General features: G+C 47.7%; 1 protein-coding gene across 5 annotated transcripts in view; it reads right to left on the reverse strand.

Moving 5' to 3' along the window:
* GRM7 (glutamate metabotropic receptor 7) overlaps positions 1-19,811 on the reverse strand; it is a 226,359-nt gene that overhangs the window by 47,381 nt on the left and 159,167 nt on the right. For all 5 annotated transcript variants that reach the window (XM_051788655.1, XM_051788651.1, XM_051788652.1 and 2 more), the window contains exon 7: positions 15,974-16,113. In XM_051788655.1, coding sequence (XP_051644615.1) covers positions 15,974-16,113 — 140 coding nt within the window. The remainder of the gene's footprint in view (positions 1-15,973; positions 16,114-19,811) is intronic.

Raw genomic sequence — 19,811 nt, forward strand, 5'->3', positions numbered from 1 at the left:
ATTCTCAGACATATTCCACGGCACTGCTGGGACCTGGGACAGCCTAAAGGTGCTTTATTCTGCACGGATACCGTGTGTAGAGAGATAAATACAAGATGGGATAAAAGTGTGGAAAGTCCTTTTTCTGGCCTCCTGGAGAGACACCACGAGAACTCGTCACTGGCCTCAGAATGATTTGTAGAGTTCTGCTGTTTCTGGTGAGAAAAGTAATGATGCAAAGTGCCTGTGAGGGAATGTGCTGGGCACCAGCACCTGCACAGGAGGTAAGAACCTCAGTCAAACCAGAGGCACTTTCCCCACTCAGAAAAGCATAATTTTGAAAGAAAATTTGTCCTTAAGTGCCACATCTACACATCATTTTAATACCTCCAAGGATGCTCTGAAAATGCTAATCACAGTCTATAAAGCAGGAAGCAAACAATTTCATAAAGCATGAGAAAGTACTCTTGCAATTAATAAAAATTGGTTTTTTTATGTAGAACCTTTCATTTCAGTCCTATGTCAAACTGGCACACAGAGGATAAGGGAATTTATTTTTCCCAAGCCAACAGCACTTCCAGAGGCAGCCAGACACCTTGTACTCACAGCGAGCCCACAATTCCACATCTTGAGCTTAGCACTGGACCCAGTCAGTGCTGGGGGACACAAGGAGCTCCTCTCCATGGCAATTCTGCTGAATTTGGGAAGGATGCAAAACCTAAACTGCACCAGATGCTGTAGAGATGTGTCTAATGTCTTGGAAAATCACATATTTGCCCATCACCTGCTCATTGACATGTCAAGTGGCACATCTTCAACAGCATCATGAGCAGGCCATGACAGTTCATGCACTGCTGGATTGATCTGATAAATGGGAAAAAACCCTCTAAACCACAACAGGTTTGTTGTAGGACATTCAATAGAGCTGATGACAACAGAACGTGGAAGCTGGCCGTGCTCCAGGGGCCCAGCAGTGGGGCACCGTGGTCGGCCCTGCCAGCACAGTGTGCAGGAGAAAACCCCAAACCAGAACCAGGAAAGCAGCAAACAAACAAACAAGTGAAAAACCCAAAAGAAAAGCAAAAACTCCCTCCCCCACCACGGGGCAATGCAGCAGCACCTGGGCCAGGGGTTAACTCTCCTTCTTCCCCAAGCTCTCCCAACTCCTAGGAATGGCCCAGTTCCTAAACGCCTCGAGCCAGAGGGATGGGATCCATTTCCGATATAAATTCTCATTATGTTCACTACAGAACAAACATTAACCAGAAATGCTTAGTCTGTCTCATAAGGCCTAATGTAATTGTTCATTTTAATGAATAAAGTAACTCAATAGAAGTGCATAATTCAAACGTCGCTGCTGTTCTTCCCAGCGCCACAAACATTCCCTAATAAGCCATTTGTTCTGAACTTAATTGTTTCATGCAACGTTTGATTAAAACAAAAAGCAGTACAAAAATAATTACATTAGTGATAATTAACCTACTTGGGGAAGAAAATAGCCACGTTCCCTGATATGACTTTCATACCGACGGTGCCATTAATCTCACGGACACATCAGGACACAGGGCAAAGGATTGGGCTCGGATTTATTGCCACCCTCCAGACTCCAGCTCCTAACTCAGCAGTTCAAACATTTGTGTACATTCCCCTTCGCAGGCAGCAATATTTGCATGACTTAGCTCTTAGGCTCAGCTATTAATGTCTTGTAATTAGTTTTTAAATCCAGGGGTTTACCATGATAATGGTTTTAAGCTAAGAATATGTCAATAACACATCGTCAGCAGAGCCTTCTGCAAAATATCAACTACAATCCCTTCAGGAGATAATGGGGATGATAAACCAGAGAGGATGCAAAGCTGCTCCAGTGGCTGCCCCAGGCTCAGGGAATGAGGTGTTTGCCCTCATCCTGTGACTCACTTCATTTCCCTGTCTGCAGGACTGACAGGAGAGCCCTGAGACAGCACAGAGCCTGCAGGGTGGTGGAGGCAAAAAATCCCCACTTTTGGCTAAACCTGATCCACAGCTGCTGCCAGAGCACCTCTGCTGGGACAGGGATGCTGTGGCACATCCTGGGCACCCTATTCCTCACAGAGCATCCCAGTCCATCCCTGTGCTCTGCAGCTCACCCTGCCTCACCACAGCTATTTTTCCTCCCTACTTCCAGTGCTGTTCCATGGGAACTCTACACTGGTGAGATGGAGCATCAGTCCAGCACTACCTCCCAACCCCACAGAGGAGGCCCCTCCAATGTATCTTCCTTATAAATTGAAGTTAAACATCCTTACATATATTTTGTCCTGGTTTCTCCTACTGCTGCCTGTCTAGTTTCTGTCCTCATGGCACAGCAGCCACAGAGTCTTGTTCCTAAACACACACCAAACAAGCAAATTGCAACTTTCTAGTTGAAAATAACGTAAACTCGTCACTTCTCAAAGGCTTCCAGCAAAAAACCTGCAATTTTTCACTGTCAGAAAAATCAGAAACATTGTCAAAAAATGGTGACGACGTTCCCATAATGCCAGACCCTCATCCTCCCACCTGCTGACTGAGATCCTGGTTAATGAGGGAGTGCCCCCGGGATCAGTCTCACTCAGGACTGCACAGCCCCAGTCCCTGACTCTCCTCAGCTCTGTGACAGCTCCTGGGAAGCCCTGGTGTGGGCAGGGATCCCACAGTGACGAGTGCTGGAGGAGCTTGGGCAGAAAATAACTCTCCTGAAGGCTTCTGGAAGATGTGGGACCTGCTCCCACATTTACTGCCATGTGAGGAGCGTGGGGGGAGCCCGAGGATCCCTCAGCTGCTCCTGCTGCTCCAGCCCCTCAATGTCCTTCCTGAATTGAGGGACACAGCACTCGAGGTGTCCCTCACCAGTTTGTGTCACATCCTATTTAACACAGTAGTTAATTATGGTTGCAAACTTCAACTAATCCCATCACTTTTGTTCCCAGACTACAACACCCCTTTGGTGACCTCACAATAAGCAGTTCTTAACCCTCATTTATTTTTGTCATTCCTTTCTACTCTTACTTTGCCTTTCATTTAATATTTGTCATCATTTTTTACCAACCTCACCTGCTTTACACCAGCAGCAAGTTCCACTGAGCACTTATAATACCCTCTTTAATGAGATCCAAGGGCTATTTGTTCTACATTAAAGCAAGGACATTTCTAGCACAACACTGATATAGAGAAAGATGCTTAATCCACAATTTTTTGCAAAAATGCTTATTATCTTACATTTCTGTTGACACACAATAAAACTGAAAATTAATTATTTTAATGCTTTTGTATCTGCCTACAGCTTCGTGTTGTCTCCTCACTAATGGAAGGGGATGGACCATGCATCTTCAGTATTCATCCTGCAACCCCTGCATAATATTTTCTAATTAAAAAAAGAGCATGTGCTTCCAAATACCACACAATTCTTGTCTCTTTGAATTGATAGGTTAGAGCAAAACTATCTTCGCAAAGCAGAGCTTACCCAAGGCCATTTTGTATCCTCTGGTGGCTTAGAATGAGAGAAAATCTGAATCATCACAGAATCCCAGAATGGTTTGGGTTGGAAGGGACCTTAAAGCCCATCCAGTGCCACCTCTGCCATGGGCAGGGACACCTTCCACTAGCCCAGGTTGCTCCAAGCCCTGTCCAACCTGGCCTTGGACACTCCCAGGGATGGGGCAGCCACAGCTTCTTTGGGAAGCAAAGGGATTTTTTGAGCAGGATGATGAGAAACCGCCAGTCCCAAGTCTCAAAGCCCATAAACCACATCTCAGCTCAAGGGCAAAGTGATGGCTCAGCCCTTCAGCAGCCAAAATCAACTGTTCAAATGCTTGTTTCTAACAGGTTCATAACCCTCCACAGCTGGCAAGTTTAAGTCCTAAATCACAGGCCTGGATGACAATGGCACATCTAGAAATAAACCCAGGAATTCTGATCTTTCACCTGAAAACTCCTTTCGTGAGTCATTTTTCGTGGCACAGCCATGAGACAACCTTACCAAATGTTTGAGGAAAGGATTGGCCCTTTATCTTTGTTTATCTCTCTTATGAGCCAGCAACTTCTTATTTTTCCTGTTATTTATGACTGTGAAAAAGTTCTGCCAAATCCAACACACAGCTTCCAAAGCAGAAAGGGCACCGAGGAGAGAGGAGCCAAACGGAGTGTGGGGTTTGGGCAGCGTTTATCTCCGAGTGCCTGCCAACTCCAAACGCTTTCATTTATTTATCCTGCTAATTCCCAGGCTCAGTCAAAGACCAGTATTTTCTAGTCACGTTATTTGGTCCCAATTTCCCTTTTTCCAGCACGACCACCAATGGGTCAGTAATTTCCTCATCACGACTCATGGGCCAGGAGGGGAGAGGAAAGAAACACAGAACTCCAAGGTTAGCTCAGTACCCAGCTCCTTTTGGCCCTGATTAGATTGCTGCAGTGATATTAATAATACTATCAGTATTAAATTATCCTGCTCGAGTTATGCTCAGTCAGCTGGGCCCTGAAAGAACTGTAGATATACACAGAAAATTCGGGGACTTTAACTGCCCCACACTTGGGGCCAGGATTCCATCAATGCCACAGCCACGTCCTGCTGGGCTGGAGGGTGGGGCTGGTCCTGGCACAGCAGCCCATGGATCTGCAGACAGACAGAGGCACAGCAGACAGACAGAGGGAATGGAGAAACCCAGCACTGAGGGCTGAAGCTGAGGATCATTCCATGAATTCAGTATCTGAATTAACACCAACCCTCCAATCACATCCTGCCTAAAACAATAACGTTATTGGTCTGCTTGAGACTCCACTAAAATTCTACCAGAAAGAATAAAAATCAGAGCTTTTTTTTATATATTTTTTTTTAAATTACCCTTGCTTCATCACACTTTTGCACTAATAACACAATATTTTGCCTTCCCCTCCCGTCAAGTGGAAGAAGGACTGGAGCTGGTATCTTATTCCCTCCAGGTGAGTACCTGAAATATTTCACTGCAAGACACTCCCAGGTGAGCAACTGCCTTCCAGTGCAGGGAATTTTCTCCCCATGAACAGGGTGAGACATTCAGAAAAATCCTGGAGAGCACCCTGGTTTGCTGCCCGTGCCAGGGCACAGCTGGCAGTGGGGATGGGGAGGGAGGACCAGCAGTGGAGCTCCCGTGCCCTGGGTGAACTCAACCTGAGGGACCAGGGGTCGAGGAGAAAAGCCAGAACCACCTTCTCCAGCTGTATTTTTGGGAGAAAAAGGGTGAGATCTGGTCTTGCAAAGGGAGGTTTAAGCCTGCACAACCCTTCACCAGCCAGTTAAAGGACAGGCACTGCTAAAATGGGATAAAATATCGAGTTCCACTTCCCACTGGGAACCAGCTGCTCAGATGCTGCTGTTAATGGTCAAACCCAGCTCCCCCCACCATTAAAGGTGCAGTTAACAAGTAAACAAGGTTGTTTCATGGGAATCATTTATGCAGCACTTTCACATAAAATGTGCATTTTGAGTTTAGTGAAAAAGAAACAAAATAAAGCAGGAAAACAAAGCAAATAAAGCCTTTCCCTCAAGTTTTTTTGAAGCAGACTAAAGACACTGTACAGCTGTTTATTTGGGGCCATTATTGCCCATCATGTGAATGATTGGCTGGAGACACATTAAATTCCATGTTATACTCTGATATTATAGTCCTGCCACAAGCCACGGTGATTTTCTTCAGAAATCAGTATTCAGGGACATTTAAATAGTGATTATTTTTGACCCACTCAGTCCACGTTCTCTGTCAGAACCTTTCTGCTCTGCTTAAAGGTTGGAAACTCCAAGGGCTGTTCACATGGGCCTCACGTGTGCAGAGCTTTCAATCACCCTTTGTGGGGTTTCTTTCTCCTCTGTAAAGCAAACAGGAACAATCTGATAAAATTATCATCATTTCCACTCTGCTACCCTTGGCACTGGCATCTGTATGGGACCAAAATTTCATTTTGCAAAACACAGCTGGATTTTGTTTAGGGTCTACAGAAACAGCTTTAAGCCAAGAGTTCCCATAGCTGCTCATACAATACAACAAAGGAGTCCACATGCAGGTTTGATACATATAAATGGAGACAAATCAAAGCTTTGGCTGCTGTTAATATTCACAAGACTCTTGGCATGACTAGAAGGTGCCAGCCCACACCTGCCAAGGATCTGCCACTAAAATCTGAGGCAGGTAAAGTCCCAAAGCTTGTAATCCTGCTCAGTGCTCCCACTGCCAGGTTTGGCACGAGGAAATCATTCCTCACTCCTCTGAATGGAAGTCACTCTGTATTTCATTCGTCCTCTGCATACAAAATAAAACTTATTTGCTCTTAGTTCCAGGATTCAACATGGATTTGCATAGAATCAAAGAATCCCAGAATGGTTTGGGTTGGAAGGGACCTCAAAGCCCATCCAGTCCCACCCCCTGCCATGGGCAGGGACACCTTCCACTGTCCCAGGTTGCTCCAAGCCCTGTCCAACCTGGCCTTGGACACTTCCAGGGATGGGGCAACCACAGCTTCTCTGGACAACCTGTGCCAGGGCCTCCCCACCCTCCCAGGGAAGAATAACATCTAAACTAAAGCTGGAAGGTCTTGCTGGAGGAGCTGAGGAACCAGCCCTGCATGGTGCAAACCCACGTCCTGGGGGAGCTGTCCCGCAGCCCCCAGCACCTCTCTGCTGCATCCCAACATCTGGGAGGAGAATGCCAGGCTCTCACCTCTCACAGAGACAGGGACAGTCCACAAACACCTTCTCCCACACCACACAAACCGCAGGAGGAGATAAAAAAAGGATGAGAAAGGAGATGTCAAAGAAAGGAACAGCACAAGCATCTCAGGGCTGTCCTTGTGGCCTCGCTAGACATGAACCTCCAGGCTGCTGAGCACTGCTCCAGGAGAAAGGGCTACACTCACAAAGGAAAAGGCAAAAATGTGTCTGATCTAGAGGCATAAATCCTGATACTTCCTGGATTCTTCCTCTTCCACCCAGAGCCCTGGCTTGCCCTTCTCCACCCTGATAACCACAGGTCCCCACTCACCTTCAGCCTACCAGTCACAGACAGAGTATTTCCCATCAAACTTCCTTTGCCAGGGCAAGGATGAGACACAAACACTGAAGCTGTTTTTTATGCCATCTCCATGCCCTGGGGACGATCCCCAGCAGGAAGCAGCCCCTCATTTGGGACAGGGGTGCCTGGTCAGGGCTGACCCAGGCTGGGGCTTTACCACAGCAGTTATGGGGGCCCTGCTGAGCTGAGACAAGGGCCAAGAAGGATGGAAACATTTGGCAAAAACACAGCTAAAGAGCACAGCGGATCTAACTGGAAGCCTGAGTTTCCCACTGGACTACCTGGCAGGCATTTGTGACGTGCCCAGTGCTCCCTTGCTGCTGGAGCTGCTGTGCCCTGCTCTCCACTCTGGCAGCAGAGGAGGAGCTGCTGCTGGGAGCAGAACAGCTTTGGTGCACAGATGAAGTGTTTTTTCTCTCCATGGCTGGGTGAACTTCTCCAAATACAACAAAGCACATCTGTCATTGAAGAGCCTCTTCCCGTTTTTGGGTATTAAATAAAGAATATTGCACTCTCAATAACACACAAACTGACATTGTTACTCCTGCCAAAAGCAACCAAACCTGTTCATTAGCCATAAAACATCCCAGCAAAGCATTTGCTCTTGAATATATTTGCTGACAAAACTACATTAGCCACACAAAAAGGATTTACAAAGGGATGTGCAGGAGCAAACCAGCACCTATTTTGAAGACTGGGTGATTTGTTTTTTACCTTCTATTTCTCTGTGTCTGCCTGCAGCTCACAGGCACGGGAGAGAACAGCACAAGATGAAGCAAATTCTCAAGTCACCGACTCTTCTGCTACATCCTTTTTTGCCATTCCAGCTTTTATGAGCTCCTTACGCTCCTGGTTCTTCCCATCTTTGCACACACCTGTAATATATCTCAGATACTCTCCCAGCCTGGTTTCTCTTAGCATTTATCTCCCTACAAACACTTTACCTTGTGACATTCTCAGACCTGGAGGAGAATCACACCCATGTTCTGTGTTGCCCAAAGCTGGTGGAGTTGAATTCCCCTCGCCTGCCTGGGGTGGTGCAGCCCAGGGTGTGTGTTACTGCCTGGCAAAAGGGGTCAATGGCAGAGAGGAAACGACATTTCACGTCCTCAGTTCCAAGTCTGAGCCCGTTTTCAGAGCAATGTGTAAGGTTTAACTGTTGCCCTCCTGTTTTTATAGAGTGAAATTCTACATAGAAAGCTTGAATTTGTGGAATAATCTTTCTTTAAAAAAAAAAAACACCACAGTTTTCATGACTTTCAAGTGTGGAAAGGGGTGCCCATGGCTCTGGCTCTTCTCTTTGTGGATTATTTCCTAATTCTGCACATGGAGGGGACTGAGGGCCCTTGTTCTCCTGGATGGTTTTGTTCTGCCATTCACACCCAGCTTTGTCAAAGCCTCCCAACACTTCAGTTCTCAAAGCTGCTTTCCCCCTTCCAAGAGCACCACCCTGGCAGGGTTTCTGATTCACTCCAGACCAAGCCTTGCTGCAGAAGGATTGTCCAGGACTCCCATGTGGGCACCTGCAGCCACAGTGCCCATTCCAGCTCCTGTAGTGCCCATTCCAGCTCCTGTAGTGCCCATTCCAGCTCCTGCAGTGCCCTTTCCAGCTCCTGCAGTGCCCTTTCCAGATCCTGCAGTGCCCATTCCAGCTCCTGCAGTGCCCATTCCAGCTCCTCAGCAGATCCATCCCCGCAGCCCTGGGCTGTGTCTCTGTGGGTGTTGCTCCATCAGCATCATGCTGACCCCAAACACTCCTGGGAACTGGGCCTTACATGCCCAGTGTTGGGTACATGTGCACTGAGGGACACTTGGAGACACCCTCTGAGGTTCTCTGCGTCCCAACACACACTACTCAGGACTTCTTCCAAAGAAAGCCCAGGTACAAACAGGGTCACCTGCATTTAGGGATCAGAGAATCACAAAGTGGTTTGGGTTAGAAGGAACCTTAAAAAAAAAAAAATCATCTTGTTCCAACTCCCTGCCATGGGCAGGGACACCTCCCACTGTCCCAGGTTGCTCCAAGCCCCTTCCAACCTGGCCTTGGACACTCCCAGGGATGGGGCAGCCACAGCTTCTCTGCCCAACCTGTGCCAGGGCCTCCCCACCCTCCCAGGGGAGAATTCCTTCCTAATCTAACCCTGCTCTCTGTCAGTTTGAAGCCTTTCCCCCTTGTCCTGTCCCTCCAGGCCCTTGTAAATAGTCTCTCTCCATCTTTCTTGCAGGCTCCCTTCAGGCTCTGGGAGGATGAAGTGCCATGAGTGCTTCTGCTCCCTGCTGTGGTTCAGGAGCAGCGCTGCTGGATTCACATGGTTTCTGTCAGGTATGCTGAGGTTGTGCCCTTATCTGAGCACAAATTACTTCCAGCAGCCGTCTCTGAACCAAATGCATCAAACCCATCTGTGATCCCACAGCCCCCTGGTTTCATTCCAAGAGCCCTCCCCGAATCCGGCTGCAATCACAGCTTGTGAGCAGGACCTGCCTGATTCCAGCCTGCTCCTGTTCCATACATTTTGGAGGCCTGATGGAGGACTAAGGAATTAGCATATGGTCATTCAGCAGGCCAGTGGTTTGAAAAATTCCCTTCCAGTTGGCTGAAAGTTAATTCTGCAAGTTAAGATAATTAAAGGTGTTTTGCTGGTCACAGCTGACATGAGCAATGAAAGATTGCAGGATTTAATGAGAGAACAAAACAAACAACATCTATCATTACAGCACATCAGAGCTGCTGACACGGTGGGCAGGGGGACTCCCAGACAGAACACGTAGCTGGGACGTGTTTTAGGAACCCACTGATGCAATTACTCACCTTTGAACTCCTACCTGGACCACAGACAGTTTGGCTGAGGGTGTAACAGAGGCTGAGCTCAGAAAGGCCCAGCTATGGCCAAAAGCTCTGCAAACAGGCTGGAGATCTTTCTGGAAGGACTTTGCATTCAGCAGTGGAAATGCTGTGAAATAATTCCCACAAAGCCAGACACCCCCAGCCCCGGGAGTGTGACTGTCAGACGTGTCACCCAGTGACAGATGTGACACTGAAAAGCAGGTGCCTGGACAGGACCAGGGGAGCAGAGGATGCAGAGTGTCCCAACAGTGCCAAACAAACAAACAAACAAAAATCCATCTGCTTTGAACACATTCTGCTCCAAAGAAAAACACAAAACCAAAACCTAACAACAAAACAAAAAAATGAACACAAATCAATTTGAACACGTTATGTTAGAAAAATACCATCTGTTGACAGAATATTCCTGGGCATCCAACAGTGCTGAGGAGTTGCTTGGATCTAATTCCAACCTGAATATTTTACCAAAGAAAGGCAGGTACAGCCGGGTCTCTTGCCAGCAGGTTAGACAGTTAATTCTCTCATCACCAGCTCACTGTTCATAACATTTATTTCCAGATTCCCTAACAGAGATGTTTGTGGCAGTAAATTGATTAGTCTGAGCCCAAACAGACTCAGTAGGTGTTGAAGTGAGCAGGATCTGCATAAATTGCACACAGGATTACTGAGTTACTTAATAGAATTCTGTTTGTGGGGAAAACAGAATGGCAGTGTGGCATTGCCTGGTCCCTGGGTCAGTGGCTCTGCCTGTCTCCCAGGCCAGCCAGGGCTCCCCATCCTCGGGAGGTGAATGCTGACCCCCAGCTCGCTCCCAGCCCAACACCATGAGCTGCAGGAATGTTACTCCTTAAAGCAAGATTCATTTTCCCCCCCATTTTTCAGGCTCCTCTCAAATGCTGGCAAACAGCAGCCCCGAGCTGCGACCCCCCGGAGCAGGGAGTTATTAACGAGCAGCAGCCGCGTCCCCGGCGCCAGCCAGGATTTATAAGGGCAGTTGGATCCGTGTAACCGACGTGTTTATGGAACCATATTGATAATTATCAATACCATCCATCTTCCCTGCACTTGTTTGGCAGGATTGCAGCCATAGATCACACACTGCTGGAGGCCATCAATAAGGGGCTGAGGGATTGCAGGCAGCCGGCCCAGCACGGCGTGCAGGGCTCCTGCAACCAGCAGTCATGTGTCAAACCCTGCACTGCTCCACACCACCAGGCTGTTCCCAATCCCAGGGCACAGCCACAAAACAACACAGGCTTTCTTGTTTGTCTCTGCACACCACACGTTTAGGCATCTTTAACATGTGTTTTTTCTGTTCGCAAACAGATTAATGAGAGAAATGGTTTAATTTTGTCTGCAGCTCACAGTTAACCCTGCCCGATGCTTTGCAAGTGAAGCACGTCTCGAGTAAGAGCTGCTTGAAATCTCTGCAGTGTAATAATGGACAGGACATGGTGTTTTCCATCCCCAGTCAAGGATTCACCTTCCTCAGCCATCCTGAAAATGTGCTGCAGAGCCCCAGTGCCCAGTGCCACTGTTCTGAGCCATAACACCGAGCTGGAAGAGTGCACTTGACAAGTTGGAGATGCCAATGCAATTAAGACAACATGGTGCACCCTATGCAGACACTAATGGCCTTATTACAGCATTCATTAGACAATCAGACCAAAAAACAGCCCCATGTTGGCTTGTTCTGGGAAGATCTCCCTAAGGGCAAGTGAACAGGTCTCATGGAACCATTTCACTCCTCCCAGATGAGGGTGAGGGTGGGAGGGGGCACCACCTCTGCCCCCATGGACAGGCAGCCCCAGAGGGATGTGAGGGGATGATCTGAGGTGAGCCCACATCTCAGCTGGGGACACTTGACAGAGGCAGGAGCACTTCCCCAGAGAGAGCTTCCTCCTGTGTCCAGTCAGCACCTCCAGTCCATCCTGTAGGATCTCACCATCCTCCTGTTACTTGACCACAGGCAGCAGCTCATGTCCACATGCAGGAGCCTGGACAGATCTCTCCAGCCTTGGCACAACCACTTGGAAAAAGAAGGTTCAGCAATTTCACAGGGATTGTTTCTTTACTTGTTGATTTGACAGTTGTGGGATACTTGCAGGGGGAATGGGATGGGAAAACATAATAAACCTGGGACCTGCTGAGTTAACTCTGTCTGGAGAAAGAAGCAATATCACCAAATTTCCCATGAGAACCTGCAGTTCCTCTAGGAGTGATCCATTTCTTTCTCCTTCAGACACAGCATCCCTCCAGCAGAGGTGTGTTTCTGTTTGTGTCAGGCACCTCAAAGCAGGAGGAGTTGCATTTTTAGGAGCCAGCCACTAACAGGAGCTGCTCAGCCAGCCCCTTGCACTCCTGCAGTGCCTCTTATCCACCAACCTCAAAGGCTTCAGAGACTCACAAAGAGGGCAGGGAGAGCCAAGAGGCAGCTGGAACTGGGGCTGTGGGGCACATTGGGAAAGCAGAGCAGGGAGAGTAAGTACTGCTCTCAAATTCCAAGAGAACCATCAGCCATGAAAGCAGGACCCTGTGTGTCCTGACCACGCTGCATTCAGCCACCCTCACCATTCCCACTGCACCAACCACAGAGGCCCCAGAGACCCAGTTATTGCCAAAGGAAAACCAACCAAACAACAAACCAAATCACCCATTTGTAAAGCAAACCAACCAAAAAACAGCTGGTGCATGACACACCCCCTTCTCCCCGCGGCAGATTCCCTCCCTAACACCGCTGGCACTTTTGGCTTTTGAAACATTAAACCTAAAACCAGTCAAAGTAGTTCATGTAACGACACAACTGCCTTGTAACACCCACATGCACCCTCAGCACCACCAGGGAGCCACAATCCTGGTTTAAAACTCCAATATTGCCGTGGCCAGAGGATTTATCAGCTAATGGCATTAGCTGTATCTTTGCTTTACCACAGGCGCTGGGGGTCACGGCTCAGGATTTCAGCAGGGATGCAGCTGGCCAAATTCCTGATCCCAAAATCCAGGGCAAAGCATTTCAAATTGTAGGAGGACATGAACTATAAATACTGTGTCTTAAATCTGCGTGCCAGGGGCCAAAAGGGGCTGACAGAGCTTGGCACCATCCTCCCAGGGACAGAGGCAGAGGGTGGTCCTCCCTGGCCTCTCGTTGGAGGGGGGTGGGCATCGTGTAATCACAACCTTGCTGCTGGGAGAACAAAGCACTGCAGTGGCTTTTCATGGAATACTGGCCAAGCCATCCCAAATTAGACATCTGCTCATTTCATCCTTGCGTGGATACCTGGAACACAGCCAGAAGTGACACTAAATCATGCTCTGGGTACTGGGCAGAGCTGTGCTCAGTTGTTTGATACCAACCAGGCAAAGGAAGGGGGGGATTGTGCTGCCCCTACATAAAAGCCATGTCATGTCCCAAAGTTTGCTGCAGTGAAAAGTCATAAAATATTTTCTTTGTTATCAACCAGCTTCTGACCTCAGATACAGAAATGCAAATCCAGGGTGAGTCAACAGCAGCCGGATGAGACACTTGACACACAAACATCTGAAGGGAAGCAGAGCCTGGCTCTGGAGGGTGCAGGGAGCCAGTGTCTGCCTTGGCTGGACAGGAAACACAAAGGTGATGCCAAGGTGGGAGAAGCCACCAGGACTGAGAAGAACAGACAGTCTCAGATAACTCACAAAACCAGGTTTATCAACTCATGACAACAAGAAAAAACAAACGGATAGAGCAGATTTTAATAAGTTGTTAAAGATCTCTTCTCTTTGTCTACCAACATCAGCAACAGAAAGAAAATTTAAATAGAAGTTCTTCTGTAATTTTACACAAAAGAATCCAGTACAGCTCTTGAGATTAATCCACTCTGTGACCATCACTCTCCAAAAAAATACCACAAATGGGAAGGTGACACGGACCATTATAGAGGAGCTCCACAACAGGCTGAACAGCAGCACCACAGCCAGAGAAATGGCAAAACATGCTGGTTCCTTCTTGGAATGAGGACAGTGATAAAGAAGAAGATATTTACTCACCTATGATGGTCTTCAGCAGCTGTTTACCTGCTCCTTTTGGGATCTGGAGTGTCCTTACCTTTGAGGCCCATGGGAACAACTTTTCTTTTTTGCAACGGAGGAAATTCAGACACACAGAACTGAGACTGCCCAGAGGGACAAGTCTCTTGGAAAACAAAACATCACTGCAGCAGCTTCCAAATCAAAATTAGCACTTGCATCAAACATCCTTTTCTTTCCCTTTCTGTGTTAGTAATAAAGGAATAAGAACTGGGGAAATATCCCCTGAAGGGTTATCTCCACAATAATTACTGAAGACAAATTGTAGCCTCTGGTAGTTTGCCCTGGGATGTATTTAACAGTATTTAGTTTGGTTATTTCCAGGAATCCTTGACTTCCCTAAACTCCACAATTTTCTTTATTATTGTAAGAAAATACAGACAGGGACTATCACATACCCACACCTACATCTATATCTGTGTGAGAAACCAGGACACTCTCATGAGTAGAAGGGAAGTTACTGAGAGAATCCTAATTACTGAGATGACCCTGTGGCCACGAGGGTTCGAGGGTGAGGAAACAGCTCTTTTTATGGAAACATTTAACACAACAACAGGAATACAAATCAAGCTCCATTAATTTAGCTTTAAATTTTAATGAATCAGGATGTGTCATTTACATAAAGAAGGATTTACTTAATAAAATATTAATATTTTTTGCTAAAAGAACTGTAAATTGAAAGTTAATATAGGTTTCTTTAAATAGAACATCAGAAGTTGAAAAACACTGAAAGAGCAAATCAAATACAGTCAATCAAAACGAGCCAGAATCCAAAGAGAGCAAAATATTGTGTCAGTCTCCAAGACTGGACTTTTGGTGACCCACATATTATTTAGTTAATTTAACAAAAAACCATAAAACATTACAAATGTGTTCTGCGTTTGGTCACACCCCAAATGACAGTGTTTGGACCTACCTGGGCAGCCCAAGGGTGTGTCCCAGCTGCACAAAGAGCTCCATGGCTGGGGGGTCTCAGGTGTCCCCACAATTCATGGGTCTGACCCCCAAGTGCAGTGAGGGTGACGCTGGGTCCACGCTCAGCCACAGGGGTTGTGACCACTCCCTGTGTGCCAGTCCTGGCCACCTCTGGGGGGTGTGCTGGGGCTGGGCCATGGTCACACAGCCCTCCCTGTCACCCTGCACCCTGTTTGCAAAGGAAATCTGGCAGTAGAGGCAGAAAAGGAGCCATAACATACCAAGCATCCCTGGATGGAACCTCGACTGAGAGAGGAGAACCTCCTTCAACAAATAAACACTTCAGGAATAACCTTGCTCCTATTGAGGCTCTGTTGCTGAAGAGCCAAACTGAGCTGCAGACACTGGCTGTGGGTGTTCCTGACACCCCACAAGGAGCCAACAGCTCTAAGGTTAAACTGGCACCACTTCTCCACCAACTCCAGGCTCAAGCAACTTGCACAGAGTCAATCAGGAACCACGAACCCAGCTCTCGAGGCAGGTCACAGACCAGCTCTGTGTGGCTGAGGCTGACACGGAGTCTCCAGCTTTCCCACCCACCACTCCTATTTTTTTCATCTGGAAAACATCAAAGTATCTTTGATCCCCTGCTCCTACGTGCTTGTTTTCCTTTAGGCATCATCACAGAAAGGCCATCTCATCCATATGGATTGAAAGTACCACCGGAAAAGTGAGTCACTCCAACAACATTGAGTTTCAGCTTTCCAAAAACGGGAAAAACTGAAGAGCATCTGCAAATGAAAGCCCTGTGGTTTCGAACTACAACAAATTATGGCTTCATTTTCCAAGTTGGCAACTGGGGACTTCAGACACACAAAAGTAATAAAATTTGCATGATCCCCTAATGTCTCTATTAGTCTGAGGAGCTTTGGTACTCAGGGTACAGGGAGAAGGTTGCAGGACAGACTAGAACAAGATAATGTGCGACAAAACCCCGTGATGCTGCTGTGAAGAAACAGTGAAGATCCCTCCTAAGTTTTTCAGGATGAAAAAAGGCATTTAGTGACTATGGCTGACAAAAAGGAGCAAGGAGGGACTCAGGCAGACTCACGTTGAGCTGGAGGTCATCTGTCCACTGGCCCACGAGGCGGTAGCCCGGGGTGCTGGTGTTGGTGCTGTGGAACTGGAAGATGTCATAGCGCCCCGGGGCGTCCCCGTTCTTGTTGAACATCACTGGAGTGCCAGCACTGCCTGGGGGAAGGAAACAAGACAAAATCCAACCAACCAACACCAAGTCTTTACGAGATCTGCTTTATTTAGTCACGGTTGAGAGTATTGAGACTGGAAACGTGTTTCAGGCAAAGGTCATCCGCCAGCCCGGCCATTTAACAGGACACTTCAGGACACTGGCATCACCCCAGCCCTCTCCCAGAGACCAGCTCTCACTGCTTAAACCTGCTGCCTAAAAATAAACAGAGCAAACTAGATGAGCCTTACCTCACTCTAGCTTTGCCCAACATAAGAAATATCAGAAGGCTTTTCTTGCTGCCCTCCAGCCTCCCTCCCATCTCTCTTTCCTCAGGGAGTTCTTCAGTGAAAATCACTCCTGTGAATGGAGCCTCTAAATGCTGCTTTTCACCCCTTCCCAGAAAATGTTCCATCTGCTTCTGTGAGATAGTGCTGTCAGGAGTCAGCCCAGGTCTGGTGAGTCTTGACTGGCATCCAGAAATAGCTTCCTCCTCCACAGTATGTTCTCATTCCTGCAATCACCGTGTGCTTGGGGTGGAACAGAACAGACTAAGCTTTAGGAAGACTGTTCCTTGTGTACTCCCTTATTTAGGCTCTCTGACACTGACACAGAGGTGTCTCAGTGGGAGCAGAGCAGGATCCTGAATTGACTTCATTTGCTGTGGACTCAGGTGATGAACATGGGTCAGGAGGTGCAGGACCAGGGACAAGACAAGGAAAGCCCCGGCCCTCCCTCTGTGCCTGGTGCTGAGCAAAGCCTGGGGGTGCAGAGATGTCTGAGCCCTGGGACAGACCATCCCTGATCCTCGGGAGAGTTCTCAGATCCCTGAGCCTCAAGAGAGTTCTCACCATGACATCTGCATTTTAATTACCATGGCATTAGATGTGAACCTTTTCTGAGATGAGAATTCAAAGCAGTGCTGCATTTCCTCAGATCTCCAGGAGCAACCTTCAAGGGTGACATTTATTTCAAGACATATTAAAATAGGTTTCAGTAGGGAAGAGTAATATTGTGTCAAGATTGAAGATTATGACAATCCTCCAGCATATCTATATTCAAAGCTTCCTCCTCCTGCGTAACTTCTTTTCCCTAAAGCAATGAAAAATCTCTCCTGTTGTAGCATTGAACTTTAAGATTACTGTTTTCTTCATGATTCCCATTCTTCATTGAATTCCAGTGAGTGAAAAAAACGTTTGGGGGAGTGAATTAGCACAGTCTCCATTCTAGCCCTGGTAAATGGTTTCCTGTCTCTCCTACAATCCTCTGACATCAGAACAAATTCAGTTCAAAGGCTGGTACAGAAAATCTTGCACTGAAATCTCTGCTCACTGGTTCCTTATGAGCACCAGGCAGATATTTAATTGTCATTACAGATTCATGTAGCCAGAATGCATTTAGAGTGAAAACACTTAGAGTGAATCAGAAGCTATGGCTGTAATTCCTTGGCTCCCTGGGAAAGTCAGCACAAGAGGTAAATGGGATTTAGCTAATCACAACTCTTAAGGCTGGTATTATCAGTTAGGTTTGGTTTTGTCAGAGCTGACAAAAAAGGTACAATTGAAATGGCAGGAGCTCAAGTGAGGCTCCCAAAATGCAACAGAGACATTTGTGGATTCCCCACATCCTGACAAGGTCCCAGGACACGAAGCAGGGTCCGTGTCTGCTGGTCAGGAGGCACATGGAGAATGAGCTCCATTGTCCAGGCCACCCAGAGTCAAGGGTGATGAGACAAAACCTGAGGGGAAGCAGCCAAGAGCACTCCTGGACTCACCTTCCTGGGAATGTCACCCAGAGCCCTCCTGGCTAAGCCATTCCAAACAATCCCTAAGGATGCCCTTGGGTGTGTCAGGGCTGCAGGCTCAGCCCAGCACAGTCTGATGGTCCAGAGCCCCCCGAGGGACATGGGCACAGGGGCTGGGCAGTGAGCAGGGAATACCTGCTGCTGTTTGCAGGGACTTCACCATTTGACTGCTAAAATTATACAGAGAAAAGCCATGAGAAGCCTGGGATCTGTTGGGAAGTCAAGTATCCAAAGGGAATGGGAAGGACTGGTAACCCCGAGTCAGGAGTCAGGCACAAGTGTCCCCTCTCCTGACTTTGAAGTTGGAGTAATTGGACTCCCAGCCACAGATCTGCTTAGGAAGTGCAAGCCCTCCTTAACCCCAGGCCAGGTACAGTCTCTGCTCTCCTTTTGTGCCTCCTGCCTGTGGGGACCCAGCAGCCCTGCTTTGATCCCTGCAGCATTCCAGCCTCCACACGCAGCTCAGGCTGCTTTGATGAAACAATGAAAATAATACAATGTGTTGTAGGAAAACCTCATTGCAGAGGGGAACCAGGGTTTTCACAAATGACCCTACTTGTTCTTTGACTTCTTGGTCTTCTAATCTTGAAAACACGTGGTTGTTTCACTGGTTTTTGATCATCTAGAATTTATTTTCTTTCTGTTAAGATTTCCCAGAATTTTGCTCAGCCCCAGCAAGCGCTTCAGGAGTGTCAGCCTTGAGGCTGCAGCTTCCTGCCCATGCAGAGGCCATGACAATTCCCTTCAACTCTCAGCAAACGAGCTGCCTTGTCCCCACACAGACACAGGGGTACATCTGCAGGAAGCATTCAAGACCAGACACAGTCTGGCTGAAGTTGCAGGATTTCAATCTCTTAATCATTGCAAGATGAGAAAGTGATTAATGAGAGGAGGACAGGGTGCTACACAGGTGTCACCAGCCAAGGTGTTTATCACTCAGTTCATGTTCACAGCAGTTTGAAGACCCAAAGGGCTCCTATGAACAGCATCTTCAGCTTTTCACTGGCAAAAATACAATTACACTTTGATACTTTCAGACTCTCTCTGCTTGAACGCCTGAGGTTTGAAGTTTTCCATATTTTGGGCCCTTTGTTCTCGAGGTAGTGTGACAATAGCAAAATGCACACTGAGCTCCTCACACAAATCCAGCCTCTCTCCATCAAAGGGTGGCTTCAGCTCTTCCTGCATTACCTTTGCAAGGGAGAAAAGACTCCAAAGCAGGCACAGGCAGGGTGATCTCAACTGCACAGTGCCAAGGAGATCCATTACACGCAGAGAGGATCTCAGGCTCAGGGTGCTTGAAAACAGGCTATGCTTTTTCTCTCCTCACACAGCCTGGACAAAGCGCTCCCACTGCTCCACTTTCTGTTCTTACCACAAACTCAGGTGGAAAACTGGGAGAACAGGATTTTACACACAGAATAAATTTGCTTTCCAAGTCCCAGCCTTCCTGAGGAGTTGGAGCCCTGCACTGGTGACTCAGAAGGGCAGGTTAAGACCAAGACTAAACCCAGGGAGCTGACAAAGCCCAGCTGCCCCCTCCTCTGTGCCCGCCCTCCCAGCCATGACACAATGGCCGAGGGACACAGGGGCACCATCACCCCTGTCCCAGGAGCTCCAACATGTTATCCACAGGGATAACCAGTTCTTGGAGCTGGACACCAGACAACATTAACTGGACACCCAGTTCCTCATAAATAACGTCTCAGCTCTGTTGAAATGATGAGATGAATGTTCAGCATCTTTATATGCAAGAAATATCCAGAGACAACCCCGTCCTTCCAGCACTGCAATGCCCAGGTGTGGTCCTGCACATGGAGGCTGTGCTGCCACAGGAGCTCTGTCCTTCACAATTAACCTTCCCAAATGAGGCAAGAGAACTCTGCAGACCTCCTCGGA

The sequence above is a fragment of the Manacus candei genome, unplaced genomic scaffold (assembly GCF_025592945.1).
Source record: "Manacus candei isolate 608988 ecotype Guabito, Panama unplaced genomic scaffold, ASM2559294v1 h1tg000025l, whole genome shotgun sequence".
Classification (NCBI taxonomy): Eukaryota; Metazoa; Chordata; class Aves; order Passeriformes; family Pipridae; genus Manacus; species Manacus candei.